The 13,942-nt window shown below is 48.5% G+C and overlaps 7 protein-coding genes across 7 annotated transcripts; 4 read left to right on the plus strand and 3 right to left on the minus strand.

The window, feature by feature from the left end:
- Positions 1-211: 211 nt before the first annotated feature.
- JR316_0007016 (Putative mitochondrial ribosomal protein new15, mitochondrial) lies at positions 212-594 on the plus strand (the record flags this gene model as incomplete). Its single annotated transcript, XM_047892761.1, has 2 exons — positions 212-406; positions 460-594. 2 exons carry the CDS (start codon positions 212-214, stop codon positions 592-594), a joined length of 330 nt encoding a protein of 109 aa, XP_047748043.1.
- Positions 595-922: 328 nt separating this feature from the next.
- JR316_0007017 (2,3-bisphosphoglycerate-dependent phosphoglycerate mutase) lies at positions 923-2,059 on the minus strand (the record flags this gene model as incomplete). The annotated part of the gene is made up of 5 exons (XM_047892762.1): positions 923-1,150; positions 1,202-1,747; positions 1,798-1,805; positions 1,862-1,907; positions 1,964-2,059. 5 exons carry the CDS (start codon positions 2,057-2,059, stop codon positions 923-925), a joined length of 924 nt encoding a protein of 307 aa, XP_047748044.1.
- Positions 2,060-2,312: 253 nt separating this feature from the next.
- JR316_0007018 (AN1-type zinc finger protein 2A) lies at positions 2,313-3,444 on the plus strand (the record flags this gene model as incomplete). The annotated part of the gene is made up of 4 exons (XM_047892763.1): positions 2,313-2,520; positions 2,589-2,764; positions 2,824-3,137; positions 3,186-3,444. The coding sequence occupies 4 exons, from the start codon at positions 2,313-2,315 to the stop codon at positions 3,442-3,444; spliced, it is 957 nt and encodes a 318-aa protein (XP_047748045.1).
- A 570-nt stretch (positions 3,445-4,014) lies between these two features.
- Positions 4,015-5,064, minus strand: JR316_0007019 (MRG/MORF4L-binding protein; the record flags this gene model as incomplete). The annotated part of the gene is made up of 3 exons (XM_047892764.1): positions 4,015-4,133; positions 4,198-4,693; positions 4,828-5,064. 3 exons carry the CDS (start codon positions 5,062-5,064, stop codon positions 4,015-4,017), a joined length of 852 nt encoding a protein of 283 aa, XP_047748046.1.
- Positions 5,065-6,582: 1,518 nt separating this feature from the next.
- Positions 6,583-7,308, plus strand: JR316_0007020 (uncharacterized protein; the record flags this gene model as incomplete). The annotated part of the gene is made up of 3 exons (XM_047892765.1): positions 6,583-6,670; positions 6,728-6,926; positions 6,978-7,308. 3 exons carry the CDS (start codon positions 6,583-6,585, stop codon positions 7,306-7,308), a joined length of 618 nt encoding a protein of 205 aa, XP_047748047.1.
- Positions 7,309-9,177: 1,869 nt separating this feature from the next.
- JR316_0007021 (uncharacterized protein) lies at positions 9,178-9,889 on the plus strand (the record flags this gene model as incomplete). The annotated part of the gene is made up of 3 exons (XM_047892766.1): positions 9,178-9,265; positions 9,321-9,522; positions 9,580-9,889. The coding sequence occupies 3 exons, from the start codon at positions 9,178-9,180 to the stop codon at positions 9,887-9,889; spliced, it is 600 nt and encodes a 199-aa protein (XP_047748048.1).
- Positions 9,890-10,714: 825 nt separating this feature from the next.
- JR316_0007022 (putative E3 ubiquitin-protein ligase hulA) lies at positions 10,715-13,614 on the minus strand (the record flags this gene model as incomplete). Its single annotated transcript, XM_047892767.1, has 10 exons — positions 10,715-10,742; positions 10,815-11,129; positions 11,190-11,480; positions 11,534-11,827; positions 11,879-12,995; positions 13,048-13,110; positions 13,173-13,243; positions 13,295-13,439; positions 13,502-13,536; positions 13,598-13,614. 10 exons carry the CDS (start codon positions 13,612-13,614, stop codon positions 10,715-10,717), a joined length of 2,376 nt encoding a protein of 791 aa, XP_047748049.1.
- Positions 13,615-13,942: the final 328 nt, after the last annotated feature.

Genomic DNA, 13,942 nt, shown 5'->3' on the forward strand with positions numbered 1-13,942 from the left:
TGAGTGTAGAAGAAAAGAAAAGGACGTAAGAGTTATATAGCGATGATGTGCTGAGCGGGTTGTGTGCTGAGCCGGGGTAAAGCAGATCTCAGCGCCGAGTTGTATTACAAGTACAACTTGCGCTCGCGGAGCCCGCACTCATAATTGGCCTCACGTGCCATCACTCCGTCAGACGGCGGGCGACTCGACCTGACCCTCTCTCCAAGTCTCCATGTTCTCCTTCGGCCGCCAGCTGCTGTGGTCAGCCAAATCATGTCTTCGCGCGCAACAGCAGCCATGGCAGTCCGCCGCCTCTCGTCTCTTTTCCACCACCCAACCTGTTGAAGGAGCGTTGTACAAAATGAAGACCCATTCCGGCGCAAAAAAGCGATGGCGCTCGTTGGGGTCGGGAAGTTCCTTCAAACGCGTATGTCGACTCATATACACGTAGGAATTTCTTCTAACATGTCATTCATTTAGGGCAAAGCTGGACACCAGCATTTGAACGTATCAAAACCACCCGGGCGTAAGAACCGGCTCAGCACAACCGCGTACTCGAACTCTGCTCAAACGCACAAGCTCAAGAAGCTGCTCCTACCATATGGCTCCGGATAGACTTGACATAAAATCTGCTATGTAGATTATATCTTAGTGAGTTCTCTTGTGTGGCTTGTTCCAACTTAATCTGGGCTAATGTACCTCTAGATGAAATAGGAAAAACACTGCATAAAACGTTTTCTGCTGCTCTTTTCACGTCCCGGTTTTCAATCTTTCAATCTGCTATGAAGATGAAAATATGACGAATGCTTTACAAAGGCTGTTAAATTAGGGAATACACGACCGTTGGGTATAGTACAAAGTGCTGTGAGTAATGAAGGGCAATGCAACAACTAAAAAGCAAGTATCGAATAGCAGAGACTGTCTGGTTCTGTTCCGCGAGAATTCAGTACGGTTTTGGCCTGGGTATCACATTGGATACAGCAGGTGCCGACTTTTGTTTTCCTCCTAGAAAACTGCGAATGTCTTTCTGTGCAGGATCATGCGTGGAGCTTCCTATTCCTCCCTTCTGCCGATGGAGATTGGATAAATGCCCGTGTCGGTTTACGCCATTGAGCCTAACGGCAAAGTACGTTTGTATGTCCGAAGACTGGCTGGCATGGTCACTTTCCGGCTGAAAACACCAGTCAGTCGACACTCTAGAAAATAGGAGCGCTGGACGGACCTTTAGAGAAACCTCCAACCTTGTCCAACCTGTGTTCCGCATACCTCTGAGGTCCCGAATGTCAATATTACCTTGATACTCTACATCCCGGCGGGTGATGGCAGCCACCAACTCTCCAATGAACAAACCGTGACTGAAGACTGCCACTGTTCTAGGCTTTCCTTCTGCCCCTTCTTTTAGCAACTCGAGGCGCATGACACCGTCAATGACAGCCTCTGCTCGCAGCGCCATTTCATCCAGACTTTCTCCTCCAGGGAATTTTTGTTGCCTCGTGTGCAGTGCTGGAAACTTTCCCTTTGCGTAATGTGCCACGAGCGACAGACCCTTTTCCTTCTTACCAAATGGACGCCCTTCCCCAGCGCCAAAACTTTGTTCTCTCAGTAAGTCAAGTTCGACAAATGGAACATCAGTTGCACCACCAGCGGTGGTTTCTTGTTTATCTTTGACGGTCTTCGCGGTGAGCTTGGCGCGCGTAAGGTCTGACGTGTAGATGGCGTCAAAGTTAATATTCAAACGGCAAAAATCATCAGCGAGCGCTTCTGCTTGCTTTTGAGGCGTAAGTAGGGTGGTCCTTAAACTAAAATATATGCACTCACTCTCATCCCTGCGATTATACAATAAGCATTTTGTTGTGATTTTGAGCTTTAATTAGAATAATACCATGGTTTGAAAGTGGAGAATCTTTCCAACCAGCCCAAACTTGACGCTATGGTACGTGACGTGAAGTTGCGTTTGCACGAGATCCTAGTTGAACCAACCAACCAAGTTGTCTTTCGACTCTCCATGACGAATCTGCGAGATGGAATGAATACGGATATAGAACAGTAGAGACAAGCGTACGAGTATGAAGGTCACCATCCCCAGTATGCCAGAGAATGCTAGAAAGGAGAGGAAGGAGCGAGAAAGCATCGGCCATTTGGCCGAGGACCAATAATGAGACGCGTCAATCACATGACTAAGTCGCTGACTAACGGCGGTGTAAATGATCGACAGCCACTGCGGCCGTCTTCATTCCTTGGCCTCACTAACTGACAAGGACGCGTCAGCACTACACTCTATACCTTATAAACCACACTCTTTTCTTTCTTATCTACTATATCATACCCACACAATGGATTCCTCGTCCTCGAACCAAGTCCAGGAGCGCGACACCCACATTCTCGACATCGGTCAGCAGTGCTCCCACCCGTCCTGTCTCCTCGTCGACTTCCTTCCCTTCAAATGCCAGCACTGCAAGCTTCCTTTCTGCCAGGAACACTTTAGAGTAGAGCACCACCAGTGTTCCGAGTATGATGACAGCAAATACATCGCTCCTTCCTGTGAGTAACTTCTCCCGACCAGCTTGTCATTTGCATTGGCGCTCATTAGGCGCTCTCGTAATTGCTAGGTCCCCTGTGCAATCAGCCTGTGTTCATCGAACAAGGTCGCGATGCGAACATTAGCATGGACCTGCATCTAGAGAATAACTGCTCAGTAGTGACGGGAAGAGTCAAAGCGAAAACCCTGCCCACCTGTGCTAGAGTCAACTGCCAGAAAGCTCTCATTTCGCCCTTGCAATGTTCCGTGCGTCATCACTCTCTTTTCCATTTTTACCAATCTAATTTTATTTTTCATTTTTCCAGTCATGCAAGAAAAAGTTCTGCCCTACGCATCGGCACCCAGACGACCATCGCTGCCAGCCCGTCCCAACGGCAGCTCCCACCACCAGCAAACCGGTCGCTACATCAAACACACCCAAAGCTCTTGCTAATTTCAACGCTGGTGCCAAGAACTTAAATACCAAGGCCACAGCTGCAGGCACAGCCGCGATGGACGCTGTGAAGAAGTCCATCAACACTACCGCCATACCTGCAGCTCGTAATGCTATCAACTCAGCCAAAGCCTCCGCATCAGCTTCAAAACCCAAGGCTCCGTTGCCATTTAGCAAGATGGACCGGTACGTTGATATGTCAGAGACGTCAAGTACTCGCTCATCAAGCACTAGTTCTTTCTCTCCCTTTTCTGATCATCGTGCTGTGTCTCCAAAATCACATATGATTGTCACTGCCACCTCCGCCTCCGCTTCTTCCCTGACGAACACCACCAATGAAACCACCGTCAACGCCATTACATCTGAATCTGACTGCACGACCGATAATGAAACCGCTATCACAACCACCACTAATTCCAACGAAACTATCAAACCTGCTCCTATAATCGATCCCATGTCATTCATACCACGATCTATATTCGCATTTGCTTAATTACTTGGCATTGTATTCATATCATCATCACCATCTTCATCATCCAAATTGTATCCATATCATGTTTTCCATTTGTTGTATCTGATAGTCGCGCGAGAGCTGAGCGGGAGAGCAAGTTGAGGGCAATGCAAGCGCGGGCAAAGAAAGGAGTGCGTCCATCCATCCCAATACGTATTAATCCTCTGGCTGGCATGCTAAACATACCCGTATTTTCCAGTTGCTGAGTGAGGAAGAGAAAGCTATTCTTGCTGCGGAGGAAGCCGCCGCGCAGGAAAAGAAAGATTGTGTTATTATGTAGACAGTACACCGTCGGTTGGCGACCGGCGACGGGATGCTCACAGTGGATTTGCTATATTTATGTCAGTCCATGTACACTTACCCAATATACCAGGACAGGATCTATGGAGTGGCCTTTTAATTTATTGCCGTGTTACCGTTCCCGCGTGTTCCAATATTACAGAAGGCATTTGAAGAACTTACTTTGCTTAAGACCTTTCAGACCGAGAGTAGAAGCGCGTAGTTGTAGAGAGAAATGAAACAACAATATAGTACAGAAAGCAATTACATGACTCAACGTTTCCTCTTCTTCGCCCCGCGCGTCGAAGGCGCACCCCGCGGTGCGCCTGCACGCCCTCTTCGCCCAGCTTTTGGTGGTCGTCCACGCGTTGGCTTTGGCGATGCCTCTGCCGCTGATAAACGGAACCAGTGTACAATAAGTCTCGAATGAAAACATCAAATAAAAGGCCACAATACCAGGTGATGGTTCGCGCATCTCCGTGTCCTCATCTTCCGCATATTCTGTCCCAGCATCCGTGCCAGTGACCACACTCTCCCTCGGCGTCTCCGGCGCGCCTCCCTCGTCCCCGCTCTCCAGCGTCAGCGCGCTGCTATCGCTGTCTCCACCCACGAGCCCCGCAAGATTCAGTTTGCTCCGCGCGCTCTTTGTTCCGCGCTTCCGCCCCGCCCCGCGTTTGTTGCCAGACGTTGACGCGGATGCACGTGGACTAGGCGCGGCCGTGGCCGCAGTGGGTATAGACATAGGAGCCGGGGAGGTCGCGGGGGTCGAGGGTAGAGACGCGGTAGAGCGCAGGCGACGCTGCGCAATAATAGGCTCAAACTCTTCGTACGGCAGCGAGAACTCTTCGCGGAAGAACGGGTGCGCGGCGAGGTTCTCGGATGGGGATGGTGATCGGATTGAGACAGGTGATGAATTGGATTTGCCCGAGAGGTACCCCTGCGCTTCGATGTCCTGTGTTAAAACATAAAAGAGATGGGCGCCAAAGACAGAGGAATGGGAAAGTTTATTTAATATGCGACGTTTTGAACCTCGCTGCGGGTGCAGCGGTTGTGTGCGAGGGGGATGTGTAGTACAGAAAGACTCACGATAGCATCCAACGCGTCGAGGTCGTAGCACTCGCGCAGCTTCTCCCAGATAGTTTCTACATGGACCGAGCGACCTGTTTCCTTGAGAATGGCATTGCGTATGGCGAGAACGTGGAAGTAGCGGTGTATACCGACGGGGCGGGCGCGCATGATGGAACGGAAGAAGGAAATCTCGCCCTCGACGGAGCTGAGAAATGCATGCTCGTCCGCTCGTTCCCCAGGCATGGCGACTGTCATTGAATGCGGATATTGCAGCGGGCAGCTGGGCGGGCGTGAAAGAGATGCAGTGGCGGGCGTGAACGACTTGTGACTTGGCAAAGGGCGTATATGTTTGGCAACAGCCTTGGAAGGCAATAATATTCTACGCGCACCGTGTCCTGCGCTATCATTTCGGCTACTACCTCGTGCGCAGCCTACTACATCGTGGAAACTACCCCCAGTCCTTTCCTGCATCCGTACGCAAATGACGGAAATTGGTCAACCACTTATCCTTCATCATTCCCAAATAAACCTCTTGCACGAACAATCTGCAGGCGCTGGGTTTTGGCCAATTATCGTGTCTATATTTTGACGCTACAGCTGTGCATACACCCGGTGGCTGTTGGTGCTAAATTTTGATTACATCTGTCTTTCATCCTAGCAGCTTGTAGTTTCTATGGCACATCTTCCTTCCCACTCAACTGGTGACCTTTGTCACGGTCGGCCACTGGCTCCTATTATCCACAGAACCAACTTTCAATATGTACCGTGGCCATCAGTTGCGCTACACAAAACCTAACACCCGCCGTCTAATCGCCCTTCTATGCACCTGTGATCAATAATCAGAGGAGAAAAGTGGAATGTAATCGCTGGATGTACAACGTCCTGGCAACGGTTCAGGTGCTTTAAAAAAAGACACAATTTTGATGATGCACAACCCAAAAGCTTGACAGCTTGATGCATCATATCATTGGCACACAGTATCCGATTCACCTCCTGGATGGATATGTTGCGTACATCATCGTGCTGGCATACGTTCAATCATCTGTCTGCCATGTCCTGACAACAGACTTGAATCCTGTGACGGACCAGAGGCGGTTTCTGTCCAACCCAGGTCCAAAAAATTGTGCTCAACAAACCACCGAGGTTTCGCGAGTAAAAAGCACCTCTTCTCACCCACATTTTTTCAAATGCACTGAGCCCAATTCCTGGTGTATCGCAGATGGCCGAAGGCTGATTTTTCCAAGGTCTGTGGATACGTGTATGTAATACCGGACTTCTGTTCTCGAGGTCGTTGGGCAGTGATGAGTCTATTTTTGGACACACTGATGTCTAATTTTAGGCAGTGCAAACCTTGCCTCACCCACTTTCGAATCAAATTTCCTGGTAAACTGGGCAACGTAGCCTTCGCTAGCGCCCCATTCGCTCGAATCTGATCTCCGAAGTCTCCAGAGCCTCTTTTCGGTCCATTCTTCTCACATAGAATCCCAAAGGAACGGTATGCAAAAATGCCTCCTTCGTATAAAAGCCTGGCAGGATACTCCCATAGTCTTCATTCGTTCTTCTTCTTCCCTTTTCTTAGTTTTTGTCTTCAGACACCTGGCCAGGTTGCCTGTTTCTTTTTCGCCTTCAAACCAGATCAATCTTTAGTTTTCTACTACCCTCTTTCAAATTTCCAGGTGCGTTTGCCCGCTCCTTACTTATCACCTCAGCTCTATATTCTGACCTACTCCACTCAGCCCTTTTTTTTGATTTGACATCATCACCTTTATAAAAATGTTCGCCAAGCTTTTCAAGATCGCCGTCGCCTCTGCCGTCGCTGTTGGTGTTATGGGTACTCCCTTGCCCCAGTCCAACAAGCTTGGTGAGATATCACAGAATTCGAATTTAGAACGGATAACTTATTTATAATTTACCATAGCTGCCCGCTGGATGTCCTTCGACAACTGGGGAGGATTCTCCTCCATGAACGGATTTGACAACTTCTACGGTGCTGAAAACTTCTGCGGCCACATCCAGAGCCAGACCATCATTGAGCAACAGCAGGAAGTTGTCTGCCACAGCCAATCCATCGAGATCATTCAACAGCGTCTCTTGGTTCTCCAAGAGATGGCCAAGAGGTCAGTCGACTGACTCTTTTGAACCATGAACAACGTATTAACATATACTAGGATCATCTCTGAGCAGATCTGCGAAGTCGAGACCCAGACCATCGTCTTCGAGCAATTCTACTCCAGCCTTGGCGACTTCAGCGGTGACCTCTCCCGCAAGTCCGGCCGTCACGTTGGCTACGACAGCAACATCGTCAGCCACTTCGGCAGCCTCCAGAACTCCGACGGTTCGCTGAGCAGCAACGACCTCGGCTTCAGCGGCTCCGACTGCGGAAGCAGCACCATCGTCCCCAGCGGCTCTAACTGGAGCGATGAGTCCTCCCCCATCTCCGTTGGCAACGCGTACAACGCTGCCCAGTCGGCCATCACCAGCTTCCCCTCCTCTTCTTAAATACTTTATATAAGGCCAGGGGAACAGGGGACAGGATAGTAGTGCACGGAACTTCCTGTTCTCAGTTCAGTCGATATACCGGACGCTTCTTCTACTTGTACTTTGGCGCCATTTTTTATTTAGAAACCTAGGGCGGACTTTATTTCATTTTAACGATATACTGGTAGTAGTAGGAGTTAATCATTTTTCTGGTTGTCAATAACATGGCGATTATTTTTCACACTTGGGGAATTGACTGTGGATCCCGTAGAACTGTTAAGCTTTCAGAAGGTAGTACTGACTGTGGTCAGTTTTGACCATGCCCATCGAATTGCAGCAGTGGGGGACAACCGTCAACCGTCAACTTGATTCTGATAGGCTGATAAATATACCTTATCTGCATGATCTTCATCAGAATCAAAAAATAACATCTCTGTTGGACGATCGCCTTTAACTTATTGGTGTATGGTACTCATGATGCGCAATGATTGATGGTCTGTTAGTAGCAGGGGCAGCCAGAGACATTTCTCGCCTCCGACCTACCCTTTGTTCACTCGAGACAATTGCGGATCCAAGTGCGTACCAGGTGCTGAACAGAGCCTAGGTAGTGCTCACTGCTCGTGGTAAGTAACACACCTTCCAGAAAATAAGCGACGTGAAAGCTGTCGGGCCAGAGTAGCTTGCGGTGGCGTGCTATTTTTATTACTTTACTGTGGGAATATCTATAAATAACCTTCGGAATGATCGCGGCAAGCGCACAGCAGGATCATTGCCATCGTTTCAACGCAATCCTTTCTTTGACTCTTGCAGGTGACACTGATATGGATGCATGTAAAGATCTACAAAGGTACTTATTGAACTGGCCGGTGCCTCATTGCTGCTTTACGGACTGTAAGTACCAATAGCTTTAACCTGGTAGTACATCATGTTCAAAGCAGCAGTGGTATCATTCCCCCCGGTAATCAATCGAAGCGCCATTTTTGGTTGTCTAAGGCTACCTGTACAGTGGTATCCTACAGCGCACATCGGCCATATACTGTATCGGTACTTTCATTTTGCCTCAGTTAGATGCAGACAGGCAAAGGTGATTCGTCACATCATGCGCCCTACGCCTCCTGTCGGATTCGAGGGTACATAATGCCATTTGGCAGCGCTGGCACATTAATGCAGACATGACAACTGCTGTGTGTAGTACAAGCCGTGACACTGCCGCTTGTATTCCCCTCGGTTCACTTGCCCACATCTCCCCGGATAGTCCAATGTTTGATCGAAACAGCGCCATTGAGAGGTATTTTTGGTTCACGATCTTCCAGAGCTTACAGCGATTACAACTAATATCTCAGGTATACGAGCAGATAAGCGTTGACCTCCAATGTACCTGCTTTGTTTCTTCGGCATGTACATCTGCATGTGGGTTAGCCTTGTTCACGAATATATGCGTAATTAAACCAGGGGGGTTTACTTTATTCTATGTTCTCTAATAGCTTAACAAAAATAGGCAGATCACCTTCAACAACAAATTTACCTTCGACCGCTGGATCATAAGCAGTGTCACTCAATGACCTGTAATCCATCTGGAATTTCAACCTGTTTCATTGTGTCACTTTGAAGTATGCGCACCTAGCAACTCGGCGCTGTAAAGTCCCGTCCATCCCTATAAAGGAGTCAGCAAAATGGCAAACTTTCTCCATCTCATTCACTCTCATTCCTTCTCTTCTTCGTTCATTTGGCCGGGTGCCTAATTCATTCTTTCGTCTTCGATTTCGAACTTTTACTACTACCACTTTTTAAAAGCAGGTAATGTTAACATCCGACCAACCACTCATCGACTACATATGATTCTTATTGTACTGCAGTTTTTTTTAAGGCCACCAACTTCATTCATTAAAAATGTTCGCCAAGCTCGCCTCTGTTGCCGTCCTCGCCTCTGCCCTCTTCGCAGGAGCTGCTGCCAAGCCTCTGCCAACCAACCGCCTTGGTATGAGACTCGAATTGAGGATGAATGCAATCCATTAACTCCATATATTATTTAGACGCCCGTGGCTTCCACTCCTTCAACAACTGGGGAGGAATTTCTTCCTTCAACGGTTTCGATAACTTCTACGGCGCTGACAACTTCGTCGGCCACTTCTCCAGCGAGACCGTTGTCGAGCACGAGTCTGAGGTCGTTTGCCACAGCGAGTCTATTGAGATCATCCAACAGCGTCTCCTCGTAATCCAGGAGATGGCCAAGAGGTTTGTACTTCTTTCCAGAAAGCAAAACATAAGATTAAAATACTAATGACTTTTTAGGATCATCACTGAGCAAATCTGCGAGGTTGAGACCCAAACTGTTGTCTTCGAACAGTTCCACGCCTCCCTCGGCTCGTTCAGCAGCGACCTCCGCCGCACCTCTGGCCACCAGGTCGGCTACGACAGCGGCATCTCCAGCCACTTCGGTGACATCGTCTCCTCCGACGACTCGCTGTCCACCGACGACTTCGGCTTCTCCGGCAAGGATCTTGGAAGCCAATACGTTGTCCCATCTGGCTCCAACTGGAACCCTTCGACCTCCCCTGCCTCCGTCGGCGCCGCCTACAGCGCTGCCCAGGCCGCCATTTAAAGGATTCACGACCTTAGACGGGCTACCCACCAAGGACGACAAGCATTACTTCATTTTCATTTTCGACTTGACGTCTGGGCAACTTTTTGATGATTTTATGGACTTTTGGGCCGGGCATCATTCTACAGTACTGCTCCGTGGTCGTAATAACTTTTTATACTTGATTTTGAAGACCTTAGATTTTTGAGAATACCATTTTTTGAATGAGTGACAAACCGGGATAGAAATACAACGAGTGGTTTGAAGAGTCTAGACCTTGAAGTCACCAAACCGAGTTACACTGCTTTCAATGTACTCGTTGCATCTGTCAGAAGTAATCATGATTATCTTCCAACAGCATGAACCCAACAGCGCCCAAAGGGTTCTTTTATATCATCAGATGGTTTAGTCGAACATCGGAACTCAGAAAAATCACTCCCACAAATGGCATGGTATGAGAATTTATACATCCATCATGTTATATCAACACATGGTCGGAAAGTGCTCCGTTAGAGGGGAATACTACACTAAAGCAGGTGCAGAACACGGAAAAAAAAAAGAAAGAAAGAGGGGATTCAAATAGCAACCAAAACATGTACATCCATATCCATGTAAAAAAATAGAGGTAAAAAGTAAAGGAGTGAGTTGAAATAGAAAAGTGATGATGACAGCGAAGTCGTGACTATGGATGGGTTCCTCCTTAATGAAGGAACCCAGTAAAGGGAAGGTGGATGAAAAATAGTATCATCATGTAGATACAGACGTTGGAAAAATTAGAAAATATCACGATCCAGCCTCGTGGATACGATACATACGACAAGTCCAGACGAAGGAAGAGAAAATATATCACTCTTGTCCAAACCCTTCCGTCTCTCTGAAAATAGAATTCGCATTCGTCAATACGTCATTCGATACGTAAAATAACGAGTAACAAAGAAAAACGCACTCGATAGCGAAGAGCAATTTTGACTCCAAGCTCTCATAGTCTTGGTATGGCGGTAGATCCAATCGGTTGAAGCATGTGTGACTCCGCGGTAGTCCTTGAGGGTCGCCCGACTTTTCGATGGTGAACCGACGAGGACCATCAGACCCTTGAAGATCTTTGAACCCATTGACAGGCACTCTCGATGTGCCAGTGGCAAATTGCAGTAACCGTGACTTGCGCTCTGCTGGCCACGATCGGATACATTGCCAAAACCATTCAATGACCTGGTCGGTCTTCTCGTAGCCGCGATAGTCGGTAAACTTGGTCCAGTCATCCCTGGACAAACATGTCAATTCAACCCAAAAGACGAGAATGATGCAACAAAGACAGACGTACATGTCAATTTCCGACATGCCCCCAATCAGCAACTCCAGCTCCCTTTCATCAAACACATTGATAAGGTCTCTAGGAATAAGTTCCAGAAGGCCTTCCATGAAGGCATCAAACTGCTCCTTGACACGCCTCGAAATCCGGTATGACACTACCGCTTCCACGTATTCCTTTTTGTTGGCCTCCGTCACGGGAATATCTTCACCACCGGGCTTCAAGTCTATCGTGACCAGTTCACCAAATCGTTCTTCAGTCGTGGTAAACGTCTCGTCCAGAACATCAGTGATGTCGTTCTCCCTGATGAAAGTTTGATTATTCAAATCGAATCTTGCATAAACAAAAAAACTTACAACATCCACACCAACGACCGATGAAGGTCGGCATCGACAGCCTCCAAGTCTGCCAGCGTCATGTGCTTGCCTAGTATCATCTTATAAAAACTAGGGACGAAGTAAGCGTCGAGGAATCGGCGATGGAAAATTGCCAGCCCAAGGCATCGGCCAATGAATTTGAAGTAGCTAAGATGATCGGGATTGATACCGGAAGCTGGGTTGATCTGCAGTGTATAATTGTCGTGGGTAGAGTATTCGAATAACCCATAACTGGGATTGAAGATCTCATGCGACAAGAGGAAGAACCATTCCCTGAAAAAAAGGTTGAGTTCTGTCCATATGCTCATCTACATGCCGACTCACCTGGAAACACCTCCATAATCCAGGCCATCTTCACCTTCAAAATTAACCATCAACCTCCGTTTAAGGTCTTCGCCAGTTAGGGCCATCACTGCTCCATAACTGTCCTCCAATACTCGAGTGCGCCTAACTTTGACCTCGCACTTCCCAGGTAGTACCCGCATTTTCGGCTGACTCCTGAAATAAACAACCTTCCTTCTGTAGTCACGCTTGTACTGCGGAGCATTGTCGTCAAGGTTGGGAGGAAGCCTGGGATCGTCCCAAGACGTCGTGCGGGTGTTATGGTCAACGAAATACACACGTCCGGTGTTTGTCAATCGCATTTCCCATCCCGATGGAAGCGGGCCAAGATTAGGGTTTGTAACGGGTCTCGTTTCTGCGACGGGAGCAGGTTGGGTAGCACGTCTAGGATCTGTCCATGTTGTCGTTCGCGTATGGTGATCGACAAAGTACGGCCGCCCTTCTGGTGTACGGCGTTCCTCCCAGCCTAGGGGCAGAGGTATATCAGCATATGGCCCCGTCTGCGAGACAGGTGTGTTTGTAGCCGGGGGTGTGACTGAAGTGCCAGGGTAAGAAGTGGATGCCCTTGCAGGCCCTTGAGTGATCTGCGATGGCGGTCTAATAACCTGAGAAGGTTGAGTTCCAGGACGGTGCCATGTTGTTTGCCTCGTGTTGTGATCAACGTAGTAAGTTCTGCCTTGCGGATCTACTCTTCGCTCCCATCCCGCTGGCAAAGGATTACCAGCTTCATCATCAAAGAGACGCGTTGTAGGAGGTCCAGATGATGTAACAGGCCGTGTCTCGGTCCTCGGTGGTGTGAAAGTGGTGTTGAGCGTTGTGTGACTGGCGGAAGGTCGCAAAGAAGGCGTGGAAATGGTATTTTGCATTCTTGTGATATCTTCTGGCACATTTAGCTGTGGTGTGGGGTAGGGTGCTGAAATTCTGGCTGGAGGTGCATGGGGATGCGGGGTTGGTTGGTTATGAGTTGGATTTAGAATGGGCTGACGTTCTATAGCAGTCGTGTTGGGTTGGGAGTGAACAGAAAGTACAAATTCGAAAGAAATCTTTCCGGATACTGGGAGATTATTACTTGTCATTGTCAGATCTTTCTGGACAGTGCCTGGTACGCCGAAACATTAGTCAGTAATCGGCAATATCAATAGCGTAATCACCTGTCTGATTTGCAGCAAGCTGAAGAGCCTCCGCAGCCGTAATATTGAAGACACCCAAGAAACCTAAACAAGATATACACCTTGAGAAACTAACGGATAGTCAAGGAGTTTCAATGGAGACCCACCTTGATCACGCTTTTTGAATTTTCTGTGGTCGAATATTTGGATAGCGATCACGGATGACTGACGGACTTTGCTGGAATGCACGGTTTAGCAATGGAATTGTGGGCGCAATGAAGTGCCATACACATCAAAGGCCTCGCCCCAAACAGGGCTTATGGTGCGCCTGGCGATAGCAGTAGTGCTGGTCTGTTCCCCATCAACGGTGAGCACGGCGAATGGATCCGGAAAACTGAGTAATTCCCGCTTGACAAGACCGGTGGCGCCATGGACTTGACGGTAGGCCAACTTTCGATGAGTACAAGCAATATCCTAGAAAATGGCGGAGACTTACGGGTTACTTTGATAAAGCGCTCTGGATCATTCAATCTGGGGGACGATAGGGAATAAGTCTGGACGGTGCACACGGTACCCAGAGAAAGATACTGACCTGCTGGAGCTCGCCATCAGGGGCGGTGAGGAGGGACGGAGGCTGGGGGGCTCAGCCTGCGGAGCCTGGAAATGGGAGTAGTTGGATTAGAGGCAAGACAGGATTGAAGGACAGAGAGTCCAGTCAACTGTAACCACTGCGCTAAGGGAAGACTCCGTGATCCACGTGCTTACCAGAGTTATCATTCTAGACTGTGACCACATCACTGCACGTCACACTGCCTCCATCTTTCCTTTAACATACCCTTGCATTGTCGCTGGTCTGTGGGTTCCCCTTCATTATCGATGGTTTGCAGAGCCATTTGTCTAATAGGCTGCTTGTCTCTTTACTTTTGCCCATTGTTGA

The sequence above is a fragment of the Psilocybe cubensis genome, chromosome 6, assembly GCF_017499595.1.
Source record: "Psilocybe cubensis strain MGC-MH-2018 chromosome 6, whole genome shotgun sequence".
In the NCBI taxonomy this organism is placed as follows: domain Eukaryota; kingdom Fungi; phylum Basidiomycota; class Agaricomycetes; order Agaricales; family Agrocybaceae; genus Psilocybe; species Psilocybe cubensis.